This window comes from Leptinotarsa decemlineata, unplaced genomic scaffold, assembly GCF_025532065.1.
Source record: "Leptinotarsa decemlineata unplaced genomic scaffold, Ldec_3_MD MMD2_tig00002082_RagTag_RagTag, whole genome shotgun sequence".
Taxonomy (NCBI): Eukaryota; Metazoa; Arthropoda; class Insecta; order Coleoptera; family Chrysomelidae; genus Leptinotarsa; species Leptinotarsa decemlineata.
Genome location: NW_027412573.1, coordinates 8,312,415 through 8,336,205, shown reverse-complemented (window position 1 = coordinate 8,336,205; position 23,791 = coordinate 8,312,415). Strand labels below are relative to the sequence as shown.

Below are 23,791 nucleotides of genomic sequence, written 5' to 3'. Positions count from 1 at the left end.
GAATAGCACTCATTTTTTTGTGAATATTCCTGAGATGATCATCAAATAAGTCTCTACAAGAAAATACCAGTTGGAAGTAAATCCTATGACCACACTGGATATTTCGCTCATTCCTTTCCTCTAATCCCTTAACACTGTAAGGTCATGTAAGGTTCCAACACTAACTTGCAAGCAAAGCAAAACAATAAACTTATAAAAAATGTTTTTTTGCACCTAACTCCATTTCTAATACGGCATTTAGTATCTTCTCCCGGAAAAGTATCTGCCAGTTATTGAGATTCTTTTGTATACTATGTATTGCACCTTCAAGTTGAGTTTTATATGAATCTGGATTTTTGTACAAGATAATATTTCGAGTGAAGTATTAATTAATAACATTGCTAGGGTGTGATTGGAACGTGGTTTGATACATGCCCGAAATATGTTTGTTAATTTCGCCAATAAGATTCTTCTGGCAATCGTTCAGCAAACAAATGTCATTTCATATTCATTCGGTGAAATTAAATTCCTGAAACTAAATTGGATGTTCATGCTATCTGGTGAAAATGGGAACATCGCCTACGTCTTTGGCTTATCGATTTCGATATTTTACGTCACAACAACCCCATTGTCAGAATACTACGGAAGTTTAACCGGAACAGACTCGCTGACTAGACGCATAAAAACAATTTTACTATCTGGTATATCGACAAGAAAGGACTACTTATTTACTGAAAGGTGACAATTTACCAAGAAGGTGTCTGCCGAGTATATTATTTAACTATTCAACAATGGTGTATACAGATTTTCGACTTGAGGGGAGATCGGCATTTTCATAGATCGAACAGGGGTAGATTAATGATGAGACTTCAAGATATTTAAGAATAAGGAGATGTCAACATCAGAATGTAAAAAACTGAGATGAAATGAAATGCAAATTGATAGAACTTTCAACGAAACGAGAAGAAAATTTCGAATGGAAATGAGAATATGGCATCATGCTCAATCAGTTTCGATTAAATATGGCTATACCTCTTCTGTGAAAAAAAAACTGGGAAAATTTAGTAATGAGTGAAATTGTCAACATCCAGTGTACTATGTATGCGGAAACTGTCATTTAATTTTGAAAGATTTTGAGTTTGATATATACAATGGAAAATGTTCCTCCTGACGAAAATCAAGTAATTTTCATTAAAGAGCTCTAAAACAACGCATTTTAAACTTTTCATTTCAACCTTTTTCTTTGAAAAATTATTTGAATACTGAAAAAAGAGGAATGAAATAATGCATTCAACATTTAGAGGGATTCGTTTCTATTTCACCATTTGGCAACATCGGTTATAGTTAATAAAGGACAATGAATCTGTTACCTGTATGAGACAAACAAAGATGACATATTTCAGAGGCGTGCTGTTCTGTTTACTTATGTTCCGAGTTCCGAGACATTCTATGATATATGACATTTTGTGCACCTAACCTATCTTCCTCTATATAAATAAATAACAAAACAACTGTTGTTTGTGTGGCTTGTGGAGGTGGTATTGAACTATAATTTATATTTTGCCTTAATTGTTGATTTATAAAGATAATTTTCCTTTTTTAACATAGAATATCTAGGTACGTATAAATTATTTCAACTTGATATAGGCGCTGTTGCCAATATATGAATTAGAAACAAATCCATTTAAAAATTAAAACCCAACATTTGAAACATCAATTTGAATACTTTTCGAAGTGAATTTGAAAAACTCATGAATTAAACTCAACTTTATTTTGTTCAAACTTGCATTTGCTGTAATAACCCAAATTGAGGAACATTCTCCATTGTGTGGAATGTTACTTAGTGTTTCCTAGAAAAATTCTAAAAAGGGGAACCAAAGTGGCTCCAAAATGTCAATCAAAAGAAATATATAGGGTCTTCCATTGAGCGCTTCCTATCTCTAAATTTAAATAAAACAATGAAATCAAAAGACCTTCAGGTTCTGGTGCAGGTGTTTGCAGTCACAGACCCACGACAGAGATATCAACCTGCCTAGGAACCTATGCGACTGTATTTGCACACAAGTCAAAAAAATATCCTCGGACAGACAAGCGCCGTTGGAAGCTCTTGGCTTCTACCGAGCAATGTCTAAATTGGTAGCAAATTGCCAAAAACGACACTCATCGGTAGGAAAGCTCAACAGATTGTCTCTGGTCTGGATCAGACCCCTCTTTCCCAGAGGGCACTTTGGGCAAGTGCCCACGGCCCCGCGATTGATAGGGGCCCCCTCAGATCAAATACAAAATCCTTAGTTCCTGACAGATCACCAAACGATAACCAATATTTATTAGATACCAAAAAACTTATATAATTCGAAGAAACCGAACCTAAATTACTGACTACAATACCAACTTACTAGCTTTTACATGTGCGAAGCTATTCTACTCTCGCATTGCTTAGATGAATTCAAATATATAATGCTGTTGGTTTTGTATCGGAGGCAACAAAGTTTTTTGAAATGGTTCAGAAGGTGTACAATTTTTTTTCGGGCTCTACTCGTCGAATATATTGACAGAACATTTAGGTTCAAAAAAAGTTGTTAAAAGTCTTTTACAAACCAGATGGTCAGCCCGAGCAGATGCAGTAAGCGCCTTGCATGAAGGTAATGAACAACTTATAGAAGCTTTGATATCCATCGCAGAAGATACAGAACAGGCACGAGAAACTAGAGACGAAGCCCTTAGTTTGTCCAGAAAAATGGAAAAACTTGAATATATTATACTAACGGAAATTTGGAACTGTATATTGGAAAGAATAGATAAAATAAGTAATTATTTTCAGAAAAAAAAAACAATAACACTAGACGTTGCAACTAATATGTTCACTTCACTTGATGATTTTATTATTAATCTCAGGGATAAATTTGATTACTTCGAATCGTCTGCCAAAGAAAGAAACCCGGAATCTGACTACAAGGACCTATCTCAAAGAACAAAACGCAAAAGTTCTCGCCAGAGTTTTTTTGATGGCTCTGCGCCGTCAGTCTAACTGAATGGAAGAGAGAAATTTAAAATAGAAACCTTTCTGTCCATAATTGATACCCTCAGCGTTCATTTAAAACCGTAATTAAGTTCGTATAAGAATATCAGTAAACGTTTTGATTTATTTTTTCGCTTGAAAACTCTGAATTCTGAAGAGTTGAGACAAAGTTGCAAAGAATTTGCTGAATATGAAGATTTTATTGAGAAAGGGTTAGAAATAGAATGTTTGCATTTGACAGAATCCTTGAAAATTGTTGACAGTGAAAATGAGGATTGTATAGTAAAAATATATCAACTTTTGAAAGAAAACAAAATTGAAGACGCATTTCCAAATGTAGAAATAGCATTGAGAATCTTTTTAAGCATGATGGTAACTAACTGCAGTGGATAACGCTCCTTTTCCAAATTATAAAGAATTGAAAATGAATTAAGAAGTATAATGCTTCAAGAGAGATTAACCAGTTCATCTCTGATGTTGATAGAATCTGATGTGCTAAAAAGCATAGATTTTAAAAGAAGTGATTAACGATTTTACCCATCTGAAATCTAGAAGGGTTTCTCTTCAAATAACATAGATTTTTAAGTACTAACCTGTAAATACTAAAAAAGTTACTTATCTATTCGTTTCATGTGATTGTTAAAGAAAATAAATATTTAACCTTGTTTATCTAGTTTCTTTGTCTTTTATAACAAGATAGTGTTCTGTCAAAGTCATAGGGGCCTCATTATCCTATTATGTCCAGGGTCTCCAATAGGTTAAAGACGGCCCTGGTCTGGATTCCTGACCATACTGGCCTGAGGCTGCTGACTCCTTTACAAGGCGTTCATTCACCCTTCGAAGCTTGATACCAAACAGTTGTTGGACTACAGTAGAGATGAACTACGATGTCTAACAGGCCTTCTCACAGGTCACTGTCATTTGAATTATCATATGCAGAGACTCGAACTGTCCGAACTGTTGCCTCTGTTTCTAAAATGAAACAGCAGAGCACATACTTTGTGCCTACTCCGCTGGGGATCAGGTTTTCAGAGTTTGGCAGAGCCGTACTCTTACCATCTGATCTGAGAGAAGACTCACCATACGAACTAATCGGCTTCGTTACGCTAAATGCAAACACACCGATTTTGGACGGCCGATTTTATACCGGTCGTCCAAATTCCAAATAGTGAACCACATGTGCTACGAGACCTGGCACACACGCCGACCGGTGATCGGCGTCGATCACCGGTAAGCATGTGTGCAAGGTCTCGTTGCCACATGTGGTTTACTATTGAAATTTGGACGACCGGTATAAAATCGGCCGTCCACAATCGGTGTGCAATTAGCCTTACGCTAGTTGCACACACACCGATTTTGAACGGCCAACTCTGTACCGGTCGTCCAAATTCCAATAGTGAACCACATGTGGGAACGGGACCTGGCACACACGCCGACCGGTGATCGTCGCCAGTAAAATACCGGTGAGCAGCCGTCCACTGCCACTGCCGGCAGTACCGGGAAGTAGTGGTGTATATGACTAAATACACTCTTGCATACTCACCGGTTTTTTACCGACCATTCCAGTCTCGAATGCTCGGTGAAATTGTAGTTACTACGCATTAACTTCGTTTTGGTAGTGCGTGCTAATTACGACAACAAAGCAACTGATTGTTTCACCGATAAAAATCCGGTGAGTGTGCAAACACCCGCTACCAATAAAATATCGGCAGATTTTATACCGTCCGTCCAAAATCGGTGTGCGTGCAACTAGCGTTACGCTAATTGCACACACACCGATTTTGGACGGCCAATTTTATACCGGTCCTCCAAATTCCAATAGTGAACCACATGTGGAAACGGGACCACATGTGGTTCACTATTGGAATTTGGACGACCGGTATAAAATCGGCCGTCCACAATCGGTGTGTGTGCAATTAGCCTTAAGAAGCTGGGTTTATTTGGACGAGTGTGTGAGCTACAATAAACTTGCGGGTTCAAAGTGTTTTTCACAAAGTAAAATGAAAATGAAATTATACAAATACTTATATTTCTACACCTGTGTAAAGTGCTCTATTACAAATTTTTATAATTTTTTTCAGTTTGTGGAAGGTAATGAAAAAACAAAGAAGCTCGATAAAAAACTCTTGATTTCCCCCACAAAAAATGAATTTCGTTCAATAGGTAACAACTCGCAGTAGTAAACTTGAAGAAATGTTTTTCATGTAGTCCGAAGCGACAGTAATAAAATATCTTCAAATCAATGACGACAGTCGAGTTGTTTAAAACAACAACTCCTGCATCCAGATGTTTAACTTATCTAATCTCTCACCAGTTTCTAGCAATCCAGCAAAATACGGGGCATTTGGAATTATACAATAAACAAATACGACCATCTTCTTTAAAATTAAACCCGATTTGAATGCAGCTTAGAAGTATTTAAAGCGTTCAAGTAAGGTAGAAAGTCAGAATAACATCTTGCACCGAAGTTGTAGATGTAGAGAGTATAGTTTCGGCGGATTTTGTCTCACTCCCGACCGTTTTTGACGGAATGTCGTATACGGGGGTGCGCGATATAGTCACATGGAGGCATGCACAGTAATATCGTGGTCTGAATATTACAAATGAATACAAAATAAAACACTTTCCCCTTAAATACTTGAAATAGCTTTCTTGGAACACTGTTCCGAACCAGAAAACTGTACACATTTCAGCAACTTTTGATGCTTTATAAAGCCCAGATCAGACCTTCTCTGGGGATTCTTTGGAGTATACCCTGAAGCTGATGGATTCCATCCAGAAAAGAGTCATCCGTCTGATTGGAGACGCGAACAACATTTGCAACCTTGCTGTTCATGTTTACATGTTTCTCCCGTTAACCAGCTATCGCACCCCTACGAACGACAACTCTCAGAAGTCAAAACTTGTGCGAGCTAAGGACTAACGAGGTCTTACCTTTTAACGTGCGCTGGTTCATCCTGGGGCTTGAACCAGCGACCAACACAGCGGTCGATTTGAGTGAGTGTACAAAGCACCCACGACGAACCGCCCGGCTACCTTCCGACTCGTAGTCTGGAACATTGAAGAAAAGTTGGAGATTTGTCCCTCTTGTATAGATAATTTCGCGGGAAGTGTTCGAGTGACTTGGCACATTTGATTCCACCAAGAGCGGTACATATAAGAAATACGCGACGGACTGTGGCTGCTCATCGTTTTGAGGTTCAACTCAGTACACCTCGAACTTCATTTTTCAAGAACTCTTTAATGTGGAGAACTGCGATTATGTGGAATAAACTTCCTGAGTACGTTTTTCCAAATGGATTTAATCTCCAGCGATTCAAATCCAATGTGAATCGCTACTTTCACACAGGCACCGCTCTTAGAGCACCTTAAGGATTTTCCTGTAGTGCTTGTGTTTTGTCCTTGAAAAAAACTTTCGGAAAAAAACAAGTGAAGTGGTAAAGGGCAGACCTTTCTGTAGTGAAAAAGTCTTATTAAGTTTGTACTATGCGACTATAAACTGCCATTTAAGATACGGAATCTTGAATTGGGGTACAAGCTCTTCTGCTGAAAGAGTGTTTATTCTCCAAAAAAGAGCCGTCAGAATTTTAGCTGGAATAGGGTGGAGAGACTCATGTAGAAACGTTTTCAAAAACCATGGAATACTTACAGTTGCCGGTTTGTATATCTATGAGTTATGTAGTTATGTTTACATGAACAAACGTATATTTACAACCCATTTTCTGATGCCCAACACTCACAGAACGACCTTATTCCAAAAAAGTTTCCTTTATCTCGGTCCGAAATTCTTCAATAAGCTGGATGAATCAGTTAAAAACTCACCTACGTTGAAAAGCTTCAAGTATATATATATATATATATATATATATATATATATATATATATATATATATATATATATATATATATATATATATATATATATATATATAGTGCACTAGTCTAAAGTGTCTTTATTTACGAGGAACTAATGTGTATTGTTCAACTTTTTATATATAAGGGAGTCTGCCTTTTTTTATTATTTTTTCAATGGTTTTTTTTGACGTTTTTCTGTGTTTTTTTATGAAATGATGTAAAAAATAATTTTATGCTTTCAAACATATATAGTGTAATAGTCTAGTGTGAAAACGTTCTCTTTATTTACGACGTATTTCTCTGACGTATTTCTTGTTATTGTATGAAGATATTGTGAAAAATAATTTTATACTTTTAAACAAGAAAAATAAATACCTACTACTCCTACTACTACTACTTCACCATTGAGCGCTTCAACAGTCCTTGAGAAGTACGAACTGTAAAAACACGCACGATTTCTTTTCGGCTAGGATGAATAAACAGATACTCTCTGATATTACTCATATCAAACCCCTAGGAATCTGGAGGCTAACCAGCGTGGTGAATCTTTGATGATGTTATTGTCTGGATTTGTTGCTAATTATGTTTTTTGAAAGTCACCAGAGATTTTCGGGACTCTTTCTGCTCTCATAATAGTAATAGGGTGTTTAGAAAAGTTTCCAAGTGTACATGGTAATGGTGTAGATTTCTTGTTTCTTTTGTAATAGTCCTTGCTCTTCACTTTCCGTAATTCTGGACAATCGCGATATAATTCAATCAACAGGTTAATGAATTCCCGCTCAGAGTTTTCGGGAAGCTCACTTTCCGTAGCCTAGTACCTAGTACCTAGTAACTTACGCAATGCTTGACGAAAATTGCCCTAGACGGTCAACCTCCTCCTGCAACCGCTTGGGTCATTCTAACTTTCTATCAATCACCATCAAGCTTCGCTTCAAGCGTCAAACAGGTTCCTACACGGTCAATCACGCTTGAGTCAATCGATTCACTCAAGCTTTTGATCAAAATGATTGACCGTCTAGGGCCTCCTTAAGTGACATAAAAAAATCTTTCAGACATGATTCAGTGAGTTGATTCAAATATTTAAAAAAAAATCAAAGTTGTGATCAACGAAAGATCTAATTTTTTTCTTGCGTTCTTAGTTCAATGGGAACTTGATTGATATACCCAAAGGGTATATATATTTTTACATAAAGGAACACAAATTGTTCTCTCGGATCTGGCTCGGGTGTCGTGTATGTGTGTCACATGTGTGAGAGGCGAGTTCAACGTCCATAGTACACAGTGATAGGTGTATAATTTTCTGATTTCGAATAAACTAGTCCCCTTATGTAAGCTATCAGTTGGATGGCTTCTATCTCCAATACTATTTTAAGCAATGCAGTACTCGGCGTTTTCTCTGCAAAATAATTGTTCGCTAAGGTGACTGCCTCTTCATTTGACGAAAATCTCTGTCCTCCGAGCGCAATTTTTGGATGAGGGAACAAAAAGAAGTCGCTTGGGGCTAGATCTGGGTTGGAAGGCGGATGGTCAAGCAGTTCAAACCATAATTCGTGGATTATCGCCATGGCAACCGATGAAATGTGAGACGGTGCGTTGTCTTGATGAAGCAGTTCTGCTTTCAGCTTGTTTAGTAATGATACGTAGTATGCTCTTGTAATGGTTTTTCCTTTTTGAAGATAATCGATCACATATTAAAGATATTATGCTTGGTATACCACAAGGTTCAATATTAGGACCGCTGCTGTTTTCAATCTATATAAATAATCTCCCGAAATATATCAAACATGGTTACACCGTAATGTTCGCAGATGACACTACCATATCAGTGTCTGGTAACACAATTGATGAGTTAGAATTCAATATAAACTCAGTCATGGACGCTATGGTTTCTTGGTGTGACAGAAACCAACTGAAACTGAATGCAAATAAAATAATTCACTTGGGTTTCTCCTTGAGAAAGACATTGAATCTTAGTAACGTCCAAATAGCTCATACAGCCAAACTCCTAGGTATGTACTTAGATAAAACCTTGTCTTGGGAGCCTCACATTGATGATGTGTGTAAAAAATTGAATCAGGTAATATTTGCAATACGCCAGTTCAAAGAGTTGCTAGACTTAGATGGTATCAAGACGGTCTATTATTCTTTGGCCTATTCTCGCATGGCTCAAAATATACTAATGTGGGTATACTAATGTGTGTGAATCCTAACACTAACGTGTTAGGAATCACACTTTAAAAGGTAAGACCTCGTTAATCCTTAGCTCGCACAAGTTTCGACTTCTGAGGGTTGTCGTTCTTAGGGGTGCGACAGCTGGTTAACGGAAAAACAGATTTTAAAACAGATTTCTGCCGGCGCAAGACGTGTATTTACTCTACAAAAAAGAATCATAAGAATCATATTACACCAAGATATAGCTGTAAAGCTTCATTTTCAAAATATAAATTATTAACTTTATCCTGTATCCATATTTATAAAGCTCTGCTTCATGTGAGATACAACATAGTTCACTTCAATCACGAGTTAGTCACTCATAATTATGCAACACGAACTAAACATTTTACTATTCCAAAATACAAAACTTCGACATTCAAGGAATCTCTTAGTTATAATGGCATCATACTTTTTAATTCGTTGCCACAGGATGTCAAGGACTTACACTTAGTAAGTTTCAAGAACCATATCAAAGAATTATTAACGAACGGGGGTTATTATAGCTTAGATGAGTTCCTGCAAAGCGATGTCTTGATATAACTTGTTCTCATTGCTTTTCCTTCCTATTTTTATGTTGAACCTTTCAATTGCATATAATTATATTATGTTGTTTTATAATATTTTGTCTCTGATTTTGAAATTTGCATCAGTATGTCGCTTGTAGTGTTTTGTATAGTACCTGCTTTATTTGATAGGTATATGTTTATTTATTTATATTTATATAGTTATTTGTTGTTATTTTTATTATTGACATGTATATCATAATGATCTGAAAGATGAATAAATACAACAACAACAATAAAATAACTCCATGACTATCCCAAAAAACAGTCGCTATCACTTTCCTACCCAAAAAAAAGTTTTTGCTTTTTTGGAACTGTTTGCAGTCCTTGTTTCATCTGCAGTAATTAATCGATACCAGAAATCGGATTTATCGCGCCTAAAATGCGCCAACAGAGCGTTGGAAATGTTCATTCTAACACGTTTTCGGTCTAATGTGAGCAAACGCGGCACCGAACGCGCTGACAGCTTTCTCATGCCTAAACGTTGATTCAACATGTGCACACACTTTCCTTTGATAGGTTCATAACCTCTGAGATCTCTCTCACTTCAATTCGGCGGTCGTCTAGCACCACTAGGCGAACTTTGTTTTCGTCGGTAGTAGCAGTTTTTGAACGTTCCGAACGTTCATCGTCTCCAATGCTATCAAGGTCACGCTTAAATTCAGCTGTCCAAAATTTCGCTGTGGTAAATGATGGTGCAGAGTCCCCATACACAGAATTCAACTCATCTTTGATTTGCGTAGGCGTTTCGCCTTTCAAAAATAAATCTTCAATGACAGCTCGATACTCGATTTTGTCCATTTTCATGAAAACACTCACATCAACTCACTCAAACGCGTCCAAAATGGCTCAAACTTTGGTGAGTGAAGTCAACAGTTGAACAACGAAATTCACTAGCTTTCATTTACGAGTGCCGCTATCTTCATGTTAAGGTCGGAAACTTTTCAATCCACCCTCGTAGCATCCTGCAGTGCCTGAAACTGAAAACAAACATTGATGCATTTTCAGTAATTACATATTATAAAATTGTAATGAATAATGTATATAATTTAGGTATTCTTTTTCAGCGTTGTTCCTATCAAGGATGACCTCACTCCACAACAAATAGCCAACGAATATGCCGTTAATTTTCCTGCAGATTGCCAAGGCAGCTCTCCTGATACACCTCCACCCGGAACTGATCTCAAACAAAGGTTGAAGCTAGGTATTTTCGGATGCCTGGGACCCGTTTTGGCCTTGCTTGGGAAGGGGGTGGACGAGAACAAAAACGCTCAAGGTGAGTTCCTCTTTTCAAGAAAACCGTATGGTATTCTTGAAAATGCTATCGATTCTTAATTTTTCGAAGAAAACTTGGCAGACGATCTGTACTTCAACATGTTTGAAAGAAATATCAAACCTCCCTTAGACCCGTTTCTATCAAACCTTCCTTAGACCCCTTTCTATAGAATTACTTCAAATTTGTTTGTAAAATAAGACACAGCCTGCCGATAGTGATTATTTTAAACGGGCCTTTATACAATAGTGACTGACGAAATTTCTTTCTGGCAAATTGGAGGTTCGTTTTCGTTTGTATATTTGAATCGACCAGCAAAGAAGAAATCAAACAACTTTATTTTTGTCTCGCTTCTTATTACTCAATGATTGCCAAGATCCAACCAAATCTTCTATAGTCCAGGAATATTAGTCAAATGAGGGCAGGTATCTCGAAAAGAGGGATGGTCAGCTATAAACTTGTATGAACCTTCATTTTGACACCCTTAAACTTGTCTCAAAACTTACTTATCGTAGGGTGTCCGTCACTACAGCAATTGTAAGGTCCCAGATAAAAAAAATCAACTTTTTACACATTTATTGCAAATATCTCGTTTTCTATGGGTTTCATGCTATTTGTATTCATTATAAATATTGTAGAGGATTGAATTCTCTATAATTTTTATTAAACATTTTTTTATATCTTGAACCATTTTCGAGATAGAGGGCAGAGCACGCGCAGTGCTCAACTGTTTAGAGTGTCATTCGAGGTCAACCTATAGTCCCGAATAAAAACACGCCGTATAAAGTTTATAAATTATTAATGAATATGTAATTCTAAATAAATAATTTGAATTTTGTAATAACTATTATGTTTTGATTAATTTTTTTTTCAATAATTCTGTATCTATTAATTCAATAACACCCGGTTCAATCATTATTTAAGAATGGAGTGCGAATCTTGTTGGCAATCTATAATGCTCCAAAATCTGAGGACTGCATCCATCGTCTTCGCTATGCAGTTCAATTTAACAAAACTGAATAAACCTGTGCCGTTATCAAATCATCTATCAACGAGTGCAGCAGCTCATCAATATTTCAAACGTGTTTATGATCAAGTTCAGACTTGATTAGAGCATGACTCCGAACCCCAGAATTGGGGTTGGATACGTGAGGTTAGGTCCAAAGTGAGTAGGTCTTGTCGACCCTCCACCGGAACCCGCAAGGGTTTATTATGGCTTACACCTATTCACACTCAACCAAGTAAACCCAGCTTAACGAAGCCGGTTAGTTTGTATGGTGAGTGGTCTTTCAGGTCAGATGGTAAGAGTACGGCTCTGCCGAACTCTAAAAACCTGATTCGGTCTCCAGCGGGGCAGGCGCAAAGTATGTGCTCTGCTTCCAAACAGAGACGACACACACTGTCTTCCGACAGTCCGATTACTGCATATGATGATTCAAATGACGGTGATCTGTAAGAAGGCCTGTTAGACGTCGTAGTTCGTCTCTATTGTAGAGTCCAACAACTGTTTGGTATCAAGCTACGAAGGGTGAATAAACGCCTTGGATTGAGCCAATCTTGGAAGATTCTGCTGGAAGTCCATAAATCTTGCCTTCCAGGTGTTCAATCTTTGTTTGTCAAGGCCTAAAGTGATGCCAAAGACAGGTTTTGCTCCGATGAAGCTGCTTGCAGCACTCTCTTTTGCAAGGGAGTCAGCAGCCTAATTGCCTTCCAGGCCAGTTTGGCCAGGAATCCAAACCAGAATCTTTCTATTGAGGAGAGTCGTTTTTGGCAATTTGCTACCAATTTAGACGTTGCTTGGTAGGAGGTAAGAGCTTCCAACGCCGTTTGACTTGTGTATGAGGTTGGATTCTACCAATCGCTCCGCACACATTGGGTTGGATAACGCGTGACGAATTCCTGGAACCTGTTATGATAATGAATCCACCAGCTCCGGAGGAATTGCTTAACAAATATTTTGGAACTGTAAGAATGGTGGTGGTTCGCAATGTGGCTGCAGGAAAGCAGGGTTGCGGTGCTGCTCTTCAGCTTGCGTCCAGTGTAATGGGCAAGCTTGTCTTAATGGCTTTGACCCCGAAAACCTGGAAGAACTGAAGACAAATGTCATTGAAGAGGAGAACACAGAGACATTTGAAATTTTATAGCGACTGGAAGACGATGATGATGAAGAAGAATAAAATTGAAATTAGAACTTGTAGTTCTCATTTTTTTAAATTTCAACGTTCATAAATGTATGAAATGGAATTTTTCAATAAAAGCATTAATTAAAAATTTTAATAAATAATATTAAAATTAAAAATTAATTAAAGTATGCCCCTTGATAACTTTGTAATTACACGAGTAGGTAAGTGTTATTAAATGAATAGATACTGAATTTTCGAAAAAAAAAATTATTTATAACGTAATAGTTAATAAAAAATGCAAATTATTCTGAATTATATATTTTTCAATAGTTTATAAACTTTATATGGTACTACAGGTTGACCTTGAATGATACTCTAAATGGTTAAACACTGCGCACGTTCTGCCCTCTATCTCGAAAATGGTTTGAGATATAAAAAAACGTTTAAACAAAAGTTGTAGAAAATTCAATCCTCTACAATGTTCATAATGAATACATAAACCCATAAACCATAAACATAATACATAAACCCATAGGAAATGAGATATTTGGAATAAATGTGTAAACTATCGATTGTTTGACATAGTCGCGAACACCCTATGATAAGTTGATTTTGAGGAAAGTTTTAAGGTGTCAAAATAAAAGTTTTTACAAGTTTATAGCTGACTATCTCTCATTTCGAGGGGAAACCCCTAATTCTCCTGGTGTATAACCAGTTTTTTTACTAACAGGAGACCTTGCATGATTCTAAGTGAAGTTAAATTTTGAAATGTTAGAAAACAATTTTTCGAAAAATTAGGGCTCCTTTGGACAGATAATTGAAAGTGAGGGTAACATACCTTCGTAAGATGTTGAACCGCAGACGCTAATGATATTTCTTGAAAGTTTCTCTCCCTTCCAGCCGAAAATAAAATTGACGCGTCTTTCTGATTTTTTAATTAATGGAATGAAGATACTTAGGGTTTATTTTATTCAGGCTAGAGAGATCTTCTGTAGACTCTCACTCAAAGTGGTATTGTTAGTATGTTATGTGTTCCTTTATTTATGTTGTAGAGCCCAATCTAGTATATCCTATATAATATTGCTGATGGTTATGCACGTTCATTTGACAATATTGTCCGTCTTATGTTTCAGATGACTGGGAAATTCCGTTCGAGCAAATAACAGACCTAAAGTTCCTCGGGTCCGGAGGACAGGGAGCGGTCTTCTCCGGCCTCCTGAACAATGCACAAGTGGCCGTTAAGAAAGTCTCCGAACTGAAAGACACCGACATTCGAAATCTCCGCAAACTGAATCATCGCAATATAGTGAAATTCAAAGGGGTTTGCACGCAGGAGCCATCCTGCTACTGTATAGTTATGGAATTCTGCCCTTACGGGCCTCTGTTCGATCTGCTGAAGAATCAGAAAAACAATGTCACTATTAACAGGGTAGTATCGTGGGCGAAGCAGATAGCCGACGGAATGCATTATCTACATAGCCATAAGATCATTCACCGGGATTTGAAAAGTCCAAAGTGAGTATATGAACAAACTTTCGGCTTCCAAGAATTAATTTGGATTTTTTCCTGAATTTTGAAGTGTATTCAATCACTATAATCATCTATACTGTTCATACACTGGATGTCTTCATAATTCCATTTTGATATGTCGAATTTGACAGATAAATATTTATATACTGATGTCAATAACACAATCTGGCAAACGTGCATTTGTTAATTCGCCATACATCGCGCTTGTGATTTGTCATTCAATATTTTTTCACGGTTATAGTGTATTTCAAGGTGCAGTACAGTACAAATACTCGGAGCCACCAGTTATTCTGCTTGGTGGCTCCAAGCGTAGTTGGTTAATAAGCACCAACAGTGTAGACTGCATAGTCTACCGAGAAAAGCTGAATGAACCAGAGCTCAGAAGCCAAACGCCCCAAATTCACTCTAGCTCTGGTCCCACGAAACAATGCGTGGGGTGGAGGTAACCCACTCAAGGAAAACTCTGTTGCGAAGATGTCACTGGCACCCGAGCAGACAGGACAATAGGAACGGTATTTTGCCCATCAAGAAGCAGTGTAAAATAAAAACACGAAATTGTTTTTGATCTATCATTTTCAAAATAACAGAAGAAGTGTCACTTTCAGCATAATAACTCACAAACTTATGAATAGAATATCAATTTCAACAGCTTTCTTTTGAAGGTTAGTACTAACCGAAAAAACGGTGAATGCAATAAGACTACCGCCATCTATGTGTCAATTCCGCGACTTTTCAACCCATGTAGTATACATGTATGTTTTTGAGAGACGACACAAACATATCTCCAAAGACGCCTGCCAAAAATCCGATAATCATAATTTACAACAACGAGAATTCTAACCCGTTTCTTGGCATGCGCCTTTTTCGGGAGTTTCCACCCGAACGTGAGCGAGTGTGGACTTTGATTACCTGAATACCAATCTCATATTAATTGACACATATAAGTGTGAGGCAGGAGGTGTCAGAACGCAGCACAGCCATTCGGAATCTGCAGATCAAATGTCGAGTTCTCACTAACAACATGAGAGACGCTCTCCACTGTCCCCCCTTTTCGTTGATGTCGTGAGGACGCGTCTTGCTCTGGAGTTGTTCCTTTTCCCCTCCACTCGTTTGGAGTGTTATGACATTTGAAATGTGGATAAATGTATATATTCATTGTAAAATAAAAACTTTCGATTGTGATTTTTTTGGTTAATGCGTCTGTCTAGAGAACAGACGAGTCAGCCGGGTTCGAAAAGCGGTCGGGTCACATTTTTTCAATTCAGTTTTTCATTCATATGTCTGCATATCGTAAACTTAACCTTCCTTATTAAGTTACAAACGCTAGTCTCTCTTGTATTTCAAATGGGTTTATTTCATGCATTGAGGTTCATGTTATAAAATCCTGATGATGCTCCTAAATGTGAGTTATTCTGGAATGATACAAAAAATTAATCTTCGAATGCGTGACGTTTAGTTGATAAGTTCATCACAATTTAGAAATTGCATTCATTACGCACTAACACTACGAGAATCTAATCGAAGATGTGAATCGGCTATCATTCTGCTTGGTAGCTCCGATAGCGAAATTGATTAATGTGAACAGAAAAACTAGATTCGAATCCCGTCGGGTCACATTTTTCCAATTCAGTTTTTCATTTAAATGTCTGCATAACGCACACTTGATTCTTCGTATTATATGGCACAGCGATGCGCTTCTAATGTCGTTTTTGCTTGTAGAACGACCGCCCTTTAAGGTTCCCCTCATTTTAAAAAAGCCTTGTCTGACGAATATAGAGCAGTATTGTTTTTAGCCAATAAATTCACGAACTGAAGTGTGCGCAAACATTATCATAGTGCATTTTTTTCGTCGAGCTCTTAAAATACGCCTAACCTAACGGATGCCCCAGACGAAGTACCTAAACAATGAATGAATACAGCTGAAAATTTTATTATACTTCAGGGGCATGTGTAGGTACCAACAATAAAAAATAAGTTAACATACCTCATACTTATGTCAAAGGATATACAAGTTTCAATGTTAGTTTTTTTGTTTCAGTGTTCTAATAGGCGAGGGCGAAGTTATCAAAATCAGCGACTTTGGCACATCCAGAACGTGGAACGGAGTCAGCCAGAAGATGACTTTCGGAGGAACCGTCGCGTGGATGGCCCCGGAAGCGATCCAGGAATTAGCTTGCAACGAAAAAGTCGACATCTGGTCCTTCGGCGTAGTCTTGTGGGAACTGATAACCTGCGAGGTCCCGTACGATGGCATGAACCAAGGAGCGATTATGTACTCGGTGGGATCCGGAAAACTTACACCCCCTATACCGTCAACTTGTCCTGAAGGCTTTAAACTAATCATGCAGATGTGCTGGAAATTCAACCCGAAAGAACGGCCTAATTTCAAGCTGATTCTCAACCATCTGGAAATAGCCTCGGTGGAAATCCTCTCGGAATACGAAGACAAAAACTTCTTCAAAACGCAAGAGAGCTGGAAAAAGGAAATCCAAACTGAAATGTATCTGTTTTGCGAGCAGCTGCGGAGACACAAAGTCGAGTATCAACTCAAAGAAGAACAGCTTATAAAACGCAGGGAGCTAGAGCTCAAACATATTCGCGATATTCGAGAGGTGTACGATAGGAGGGTCGAAAAAGTTAATCAGATGATCGTAGAACTGGCCTGCCAATTGCAGCAGGTGGGGAGGCCGCGACCCAATGTTAGACAGAGGAAGATATTGCCGAGGTTCAATAATAATCGAAGGAGACCTGGCAATCAAAGTACCACGCCAACTAGTCCTGAATGTAGTCTCACAAGTCCAGATAGTCCACAGATTGTGAGTCATTTATTGATATTTCTAATAGTGTTTTTACTAATGTTTTGGTTGAAAGAGGTTACAAATGAAAAACTACAAATGATAATCTTCTGCTAACGTCGTTTTTCATTAAATCATCCTCGGGACACTAAAAATGTATGTAATAAATCAAATAGAAAATCACAACACGTATGTAAAAAAGAGCATGGTGAAACAATAAAAATAATCACAAAATTATGTTGTACAGGATACAGCGAGATGACCGTCTGTTATCCGTATTTTGGGAGATAATAGGACTCCTATCCTGAAAATTGAAAAATATAGGTCTTTAAATATGTTTTATCGAACGAAAATAATGGCGGTTTTTTGATAGGTAGATTGACAATAATGAGCCGTACTTTTGGCCTGCACGTTTTTCTGATCTGTCTTCTATGGACTATTATGTATGGGGACATATTAAAAATATTTTATATGCAGATCCTGCAACAAGTAAGGAGAATATGGTTTCAAAAGTTTCACAAGCATTCTTCGCCCTAGTACTGATGAAATCAGTCGTGCTGTAAATAACAATTTGCTTAACAATTTGATGAAGAGAGTTATCGAATGCCTGGAAGTTAACGGAAATGTTTTCGAATATAATTTGAAATATTTTTTATATTTTATCTGAAAAGGCAATGCAATACTTTTGAATTTTCACTATTTTATGAAACATCTAGAGTAAACATTTTTAAATTCTTTATTTATTTATCCGAAATGCTGTTTTCAATAAAAACCATGACGGAAAATCGATAGCTCCAATAAACTTTTTGTAACCGTACAAAATTGTTCCTAGCTCGTAGTTTTATGGAGGATAAGCACATATTTGATTTTTTCAAGATAAACTGAAATATCTGGTGAACAGATGAATTTAATTATAGGGAATGTTTTATGAAAATGAGTCAAAATTATCTAAAAACATCAAAAGTATCCTAAAATAGAGGGTGTTCCATTTGAAAAAACTGGGTTTTGACCCATTTTTATATCTTAAGACATAGTGATCGATTCCGAACTCCTTGTATAATAGAATAAATAAATGAATATCTCGAAAACGGTTAATTTTTGGTACGGGGTGTATTACATAAACTCATATTAGAATTTTGCCAGGTATTCAAAAATGTGAAAACATACAGGGTATTGTTACATTTGAATAAGAGAAATTGGCTATTATTCTTATTCAATGAAGCATATTTAAAAACCTATATTTGCCAATTTTCAGCATATGAATCCTATTATTACCCAAAATATGGCTAAAAATCATATACTTACTTACTGGAAATTTAGATTTCTTTCTTTGAAAATATGTACATATGGATTCTTTGAACCTTTGGTAATGAAAGAGCAATGATTTGTTTTTAGTTGCTCTACATCCTTTCAAAAACTAGAGAGATGAAAGAAAAAAGCTAGACAGAAGGAAGATGCTGTCCTGTATATTTCAAAAAAATTAATGAATTATATACATAAACCTTTCTCCTGAATCATTTCGTCCATTGCTAAAAATCACTTTCGCAGTTTTTGACTTTATCGCGTTCACTTTGAATAATTTATCTGAAGATAATATAGAATATTTCTGAAGAAAATAGAATCGAAACTTTCTATGTTTTTTAGCACTTTTATTTGTAACTAACATTACTGCAGTTTCTTCCTATAAGGACATTTTCAAACATACATTAAACTTGAGTTTAATGTATAGGTTAGTTACAAATAAAAGTGGTAAAAAACATAGAAAATTTCAATTCTCTTTCCTTCATTATGATTTCCTACCACATAGTAAAGGCTCATAAATTAATTTGAAAAACCATTATTAAGGAATATCTCAATTGTTCAAATAATTAACGTCACCCCAAAGTTCAGTGGTGACAAGTGAAAATATGATTTAAATTTAATATGGCTATTTGAAATTCTTAAAAAATTTGAATTTTGGGTAAATATCTGAATTTTGGGTAAATATCTTAATTTTCTTAGTAGATCAGTTCATATGTGAATCCCATCTAAAGTATTAATTGTTCATGATACCTCAATATTTTATATAATCAATTTACCTATTTCCATATTCCTATATTCTTTAATTGTTTTCAAAAATTCGGTGGTTAGGACATTTTGAATTTCAACATGAGCAGTTTCTTCTTCAAAAACAACCTATCAATGTTGTGTATCTATAAAAACAATAATGATCAGTAAGGACTATATTACTTTTCAGGCTCCAGTGAAACCTCCTCAATACACCCGACTGAAACAAGACACAGACACTGTTTTGCAATCAACAACAACTCAAACTGCCAGCGTCAGCTCTCGAAAAAGGCACAGTAGAACAAACTCAGGTTCTCCTCGCAATTCCAGATGTTCGAGGTCATCTGGATCGAGGACCTCAATAGTGGTGGATGCCGAAACCCAAACGGATTCCATGGACATCAGCGAAACGGACCTGAGCCCCACCGCGAGTTGTCCCCCCACCTCGATTTGTCCGACTACTTCGTGTTCAAACACGCTTGTTTATCCTCAGCGGGTAATTCTGCAGGAGTTCAGGAACGGTTTGTCCGAAGAGGGATCCAACGGGAACTGTGTGCAGTTGCATTATATGGTCCCTCATCCAGAGCCAGGTCAGTTGTTTATTGCACTTGCACGAGAATAAAAACATTGATTTGATTGTACTTTGGATTTTATCAAATATAGTTGAAATCAAAGAGACTGCAATTACATAATTTGATACCAATTTTGAGAAAAATTACGGGAGAGAACAATATCATCCAAAAAAGTAAGAGAAGCCTATATTTTAACTAACATACTATTTGAATGTGTGCTCATGTGTGTATGTATATATGTGTGTACATGTATAACTATATGAACATTACATTTTAGCAGAAAAATGTTTGTCGACAAGATGTATTTCTTATGATATTAAACATATATCTCTCTTCAATCGAGGTTTGCTCTTTGTAACATCCGTAGTCGTTGATTGAAACAGGTTACTTAGGAACTGAATTATGGGCTGCCGGACCTCAGCGGAGAGGGATGGTGGGTAAATATAAATCCACTTGGAGGATGAGTGTATTGTTTCTTTAAACACGCCAAGCTGATGGTGATTACAGGCTTATGGCCCAGAAGTATACTTTTGGGTGCACAGATATAGATGTAAGCAAGTTATGATTAAACTTAAGGGGTGGTAAATGCTTGGTTTATTCTACAATTCGCAATTTGTGCCGTAATGTTGATTCGAGGTCGTTGCGGGAGGGTGTAATACATAACAGGAAATACCTTACATGCGTGGGATATGGGAAAGTAGTCTCCAGTAGCACGATCCAACCCCTGTACGCAGTCCACTCAGGCAGTGATCTTTCCCATGCAGATAACTTGCTCCTTGGAAGACCGTAATCAGAGATATAAGGAGTGTAGTGGTCTAGCCTGGCGAGAGATATACCAGGATATAGTTCACAATATCGAGTTGAAGTGGTAATAAGAAGGCCTAAGATAAGGTTGAGGTTTAGAAGGATATATCCTTTAGTGTATTTTCGGGAAGTGAGTTCTTACCTTAGTTATTGTGTGGCCTGAAGATCGGAGTTGACAAGAGAACGGGTACTTAATAAAAATCCCCAATATTGTGGGTGAGTTATTCCTTTAAATAACCCAAATATAATTATTCCCGTATTGAATATTTTGGTTTATTCACATCCACAATGTGATGAGCTCAAAATACTTGCTCTAGAGAAGATAACCAAACTTAACTCTCATTCCAAGAGAAAGTAACCCTTTTTTTTTCTCCCTATCAACGTTATTTCAATTTAACAAAATTTTTTACAAAGTTGGAATAAAAAAAAACTGAGTTCAAAATCTGACTTTATAGTCTGATTTTAAAAATTCCGAGACCGAAGTCAGAATTTAACAAATTATTATTGGATGCAGATATTCTCCGCCGAATTATAAAGGTTATTAAGTTATTAAGAGTTCAGCTTGAATTCCTACCAGTTTGTTAAAGGAAAATTTTTTCCTAATCCAGCATCTGTCTGTTATTTTTGTATGAGTAGAGATAACTATTTGGGTTTACCATCAATAATTATATATTGTCCTGCATGATCTGAAAAAAAAAACTTCAATACTCCTGTTTTGAAAATGTTTGAGATCAAATTGGTGAAAATATAATCTAGACACCTAGATATATGATGGAATTGGACGATACTTGATGAAAATCCATAACGTATTCAAAAAATACATTACTGTGAGATTTTTACTAAAAAGCAACACGTGTTTCGCCATAAAATGGCTTCTTCGGGCATCTGAAAACACGTCCGAAGAAGCCATTGTATGGCGTTTTTGAAAAACTATTTAGTGAAAACCTACCATGAATAGACACTTAGATTCATAGACAGATATTCTAGTGACATTAAAAATTGTTACACTATAAGAAATTACCAAGCATAAAAAATCATCCAAAAATGAATAATTTTTTTTAACTCAATATTAAAATTATTCAGTAATATAACCTTCTGGTCATCAGCCAGATATTTTTCAAGGATAGCTTTCTCACTTTCAATAAAGATCCCGAAATTTCTGTTATAGAGGGTTATGATGAATAATGTTGGATCATTAATAAAAATAACACAAAATTCAGCATTGAGTTCGTCACAATATGCAGACAGCTTTATTATTTCTTAGCAGTTTTAATTGTACTTCATTTAGATATTCGGTTCACATACAATTAATTATTGTTTCATTGAGAACACTTTTCTGGGTTTTGCTTTAAATAATTAATTAACCAAAAATTTGTTTTATACACTTTTTATTAGAAAAAAAAAGAAGAATTTCATTTAATACGTTGAAAATGTAATTTTTAATCGCCTTCAAAATTGTTCCCATTAGATATCATGCACATGTGTCATGGCTTCTTGCAATCCTTGAAAACACTTTGCAAACTCGATCTTCGGGATAGCCTTCAGCTCTCTATAATGCGCTTCAGCTATCATCTATGATGTGTCTTTGAGGTCCATCTTTTTTGAAACTTGAAAAAAAAACACATGAAGCCATTTCGGGCGAGTATGGAGGTTACAGTATTGTTTTCGGTCAAAAACTCACGAACAAGCACTAAAGTTTGAGCTGGTGCTAAAGCCATGAATTGTTTTCCCACAAATCCGGGCGTTTTTTCGGATTGCTTCACGCAAAAGATCAGCGACGTCTCTGATTGTGAGTCAGCGTTCCTTCATAATAATTTTTTTTCACTTTTTTCACGTTTTGATCGGTTGTTGATGTATTGCGGCAGTCGTCATCTTCAACGTCTTTACGGCCATCTTGGAAACCCCAATACCACTCATAAACTCTTGTTTTACTCATAGCAGACTTACCGTAGGCCTTTGTTAACATTTGACACACTTTATCTGATTTTTTACTCAAAATTTGATACAAATCCTTCGATCCATTTGTTTTAACTTAAAAAACGTCTAACTATAGCGACTAAATACAGCTGAACATTGTCTAAATAATATATTTGACCACAACTTGCTTATATTGAATTTGGTTCTAGCAGTCCAGGTGTTCACCAGAGTGGATTCCCGAAGTACGAGCCCTATCGACTTCGATTGTGAGGACAGCGTGAACCGGAATATTGTTCCTGGTGCATCAAGTGAAGAGGATAACCTAGAAACCATTGGCAGGAAGGTTTCAGCCATCAAAATAGCAGCTATTTTCTCACCAGAAAATGGAAATCTCTCAAGTGGTATTAGCGATATGGGCGACATGATTAGACAGAGGACGAATTCAGAAACCAGAGACGATTTGGATAGTACCGAAGATGCCGCAAATGAAGATAGTTTCACCGACGAAGAAGGAGAGGTTTATAATCATTCGCTAAGGAGACGGAGGTAATTGAGTCTAAAGATTCAGAATTATTTTTGGGGCTGTCGAAAATTGCGGAAAACTATTCAATATAAGTATAAACATTACTGTTATACTTAGTCCTACTTATTTGATGTGAATATTAGGGCTATATTTGTACTTATGTGCTCACCAAAAAAGATCAAATTCCGAATAATTTTTCAAAATGGCATCAAAACTGTTGTTGTATCTGTACACGTATATGAACTTGTTTGGAAATTAATAAAAATGTAAATCTTTAGTTTACTTGAATTCCTCTTTGAGTCCTGCCAGTTTGTTACACAGTTATTTACCTACTTAGGACTGCCTATATAGTATAGTTTTTGCTAGATACAAAGAAAATGCAACTAGGTAAGTTGCAGTAGTTTAGATATCTTAATTTTGTTTCAAGATAATCTGTTTAAAATCTGTTTTTCCGTTAACACAGACAATGATAATGAATCCAAACAAAAATTTTTTCTAGCATACCAGAACTGTGACACGTTTTATGTTGAGAAACATTTGTGTTAAATTCGCCAGACTTGCCAATTCCACACAGCAGT

The 23,791-nt window shown here is 36.6% G+C and overlaps 1 protein-coding gene across 3 annotated transcripts in view; it reads left to right on the top strand.

The window, feature by feature from the left end:
• wnd (Mitogen-activated protein kinase kinase kinase 13 wallenda) overlaps positions 1–23,791 on the top strand; it is a 90,100-nt gene that overhangs the window by 63,847 nt on the left and 2,462 nt on the right. For 2 of the 3 annotated variants that reach the window (XM_074176936.1, XM_074176939.1), the window contains 5 exons: positions 10,698–10,906; positions 14,160–14,541; positions 16,595–17,372; positions 19,588–19,987; positions 22,900–23,236. In XM_074176936.1, coding sequence (XP_074033037.1) covers positions 10,698–10,906; positions 14,160–14,541; positions 16,595–17,372; positions 19,588–19,987; positions 22,900–23,236 — 2,106 coding nt within the window. The remainder of the gene's footprint in view (positions 1–10,697; positions 10,907–14,159; positions 14,542–16,594; positions 17,373–19,587; positions 19,988–22,899; positions 23,237–23,791) is intronic. The other variant, XM_074176937.1, reaches the window with a different exon arrangement.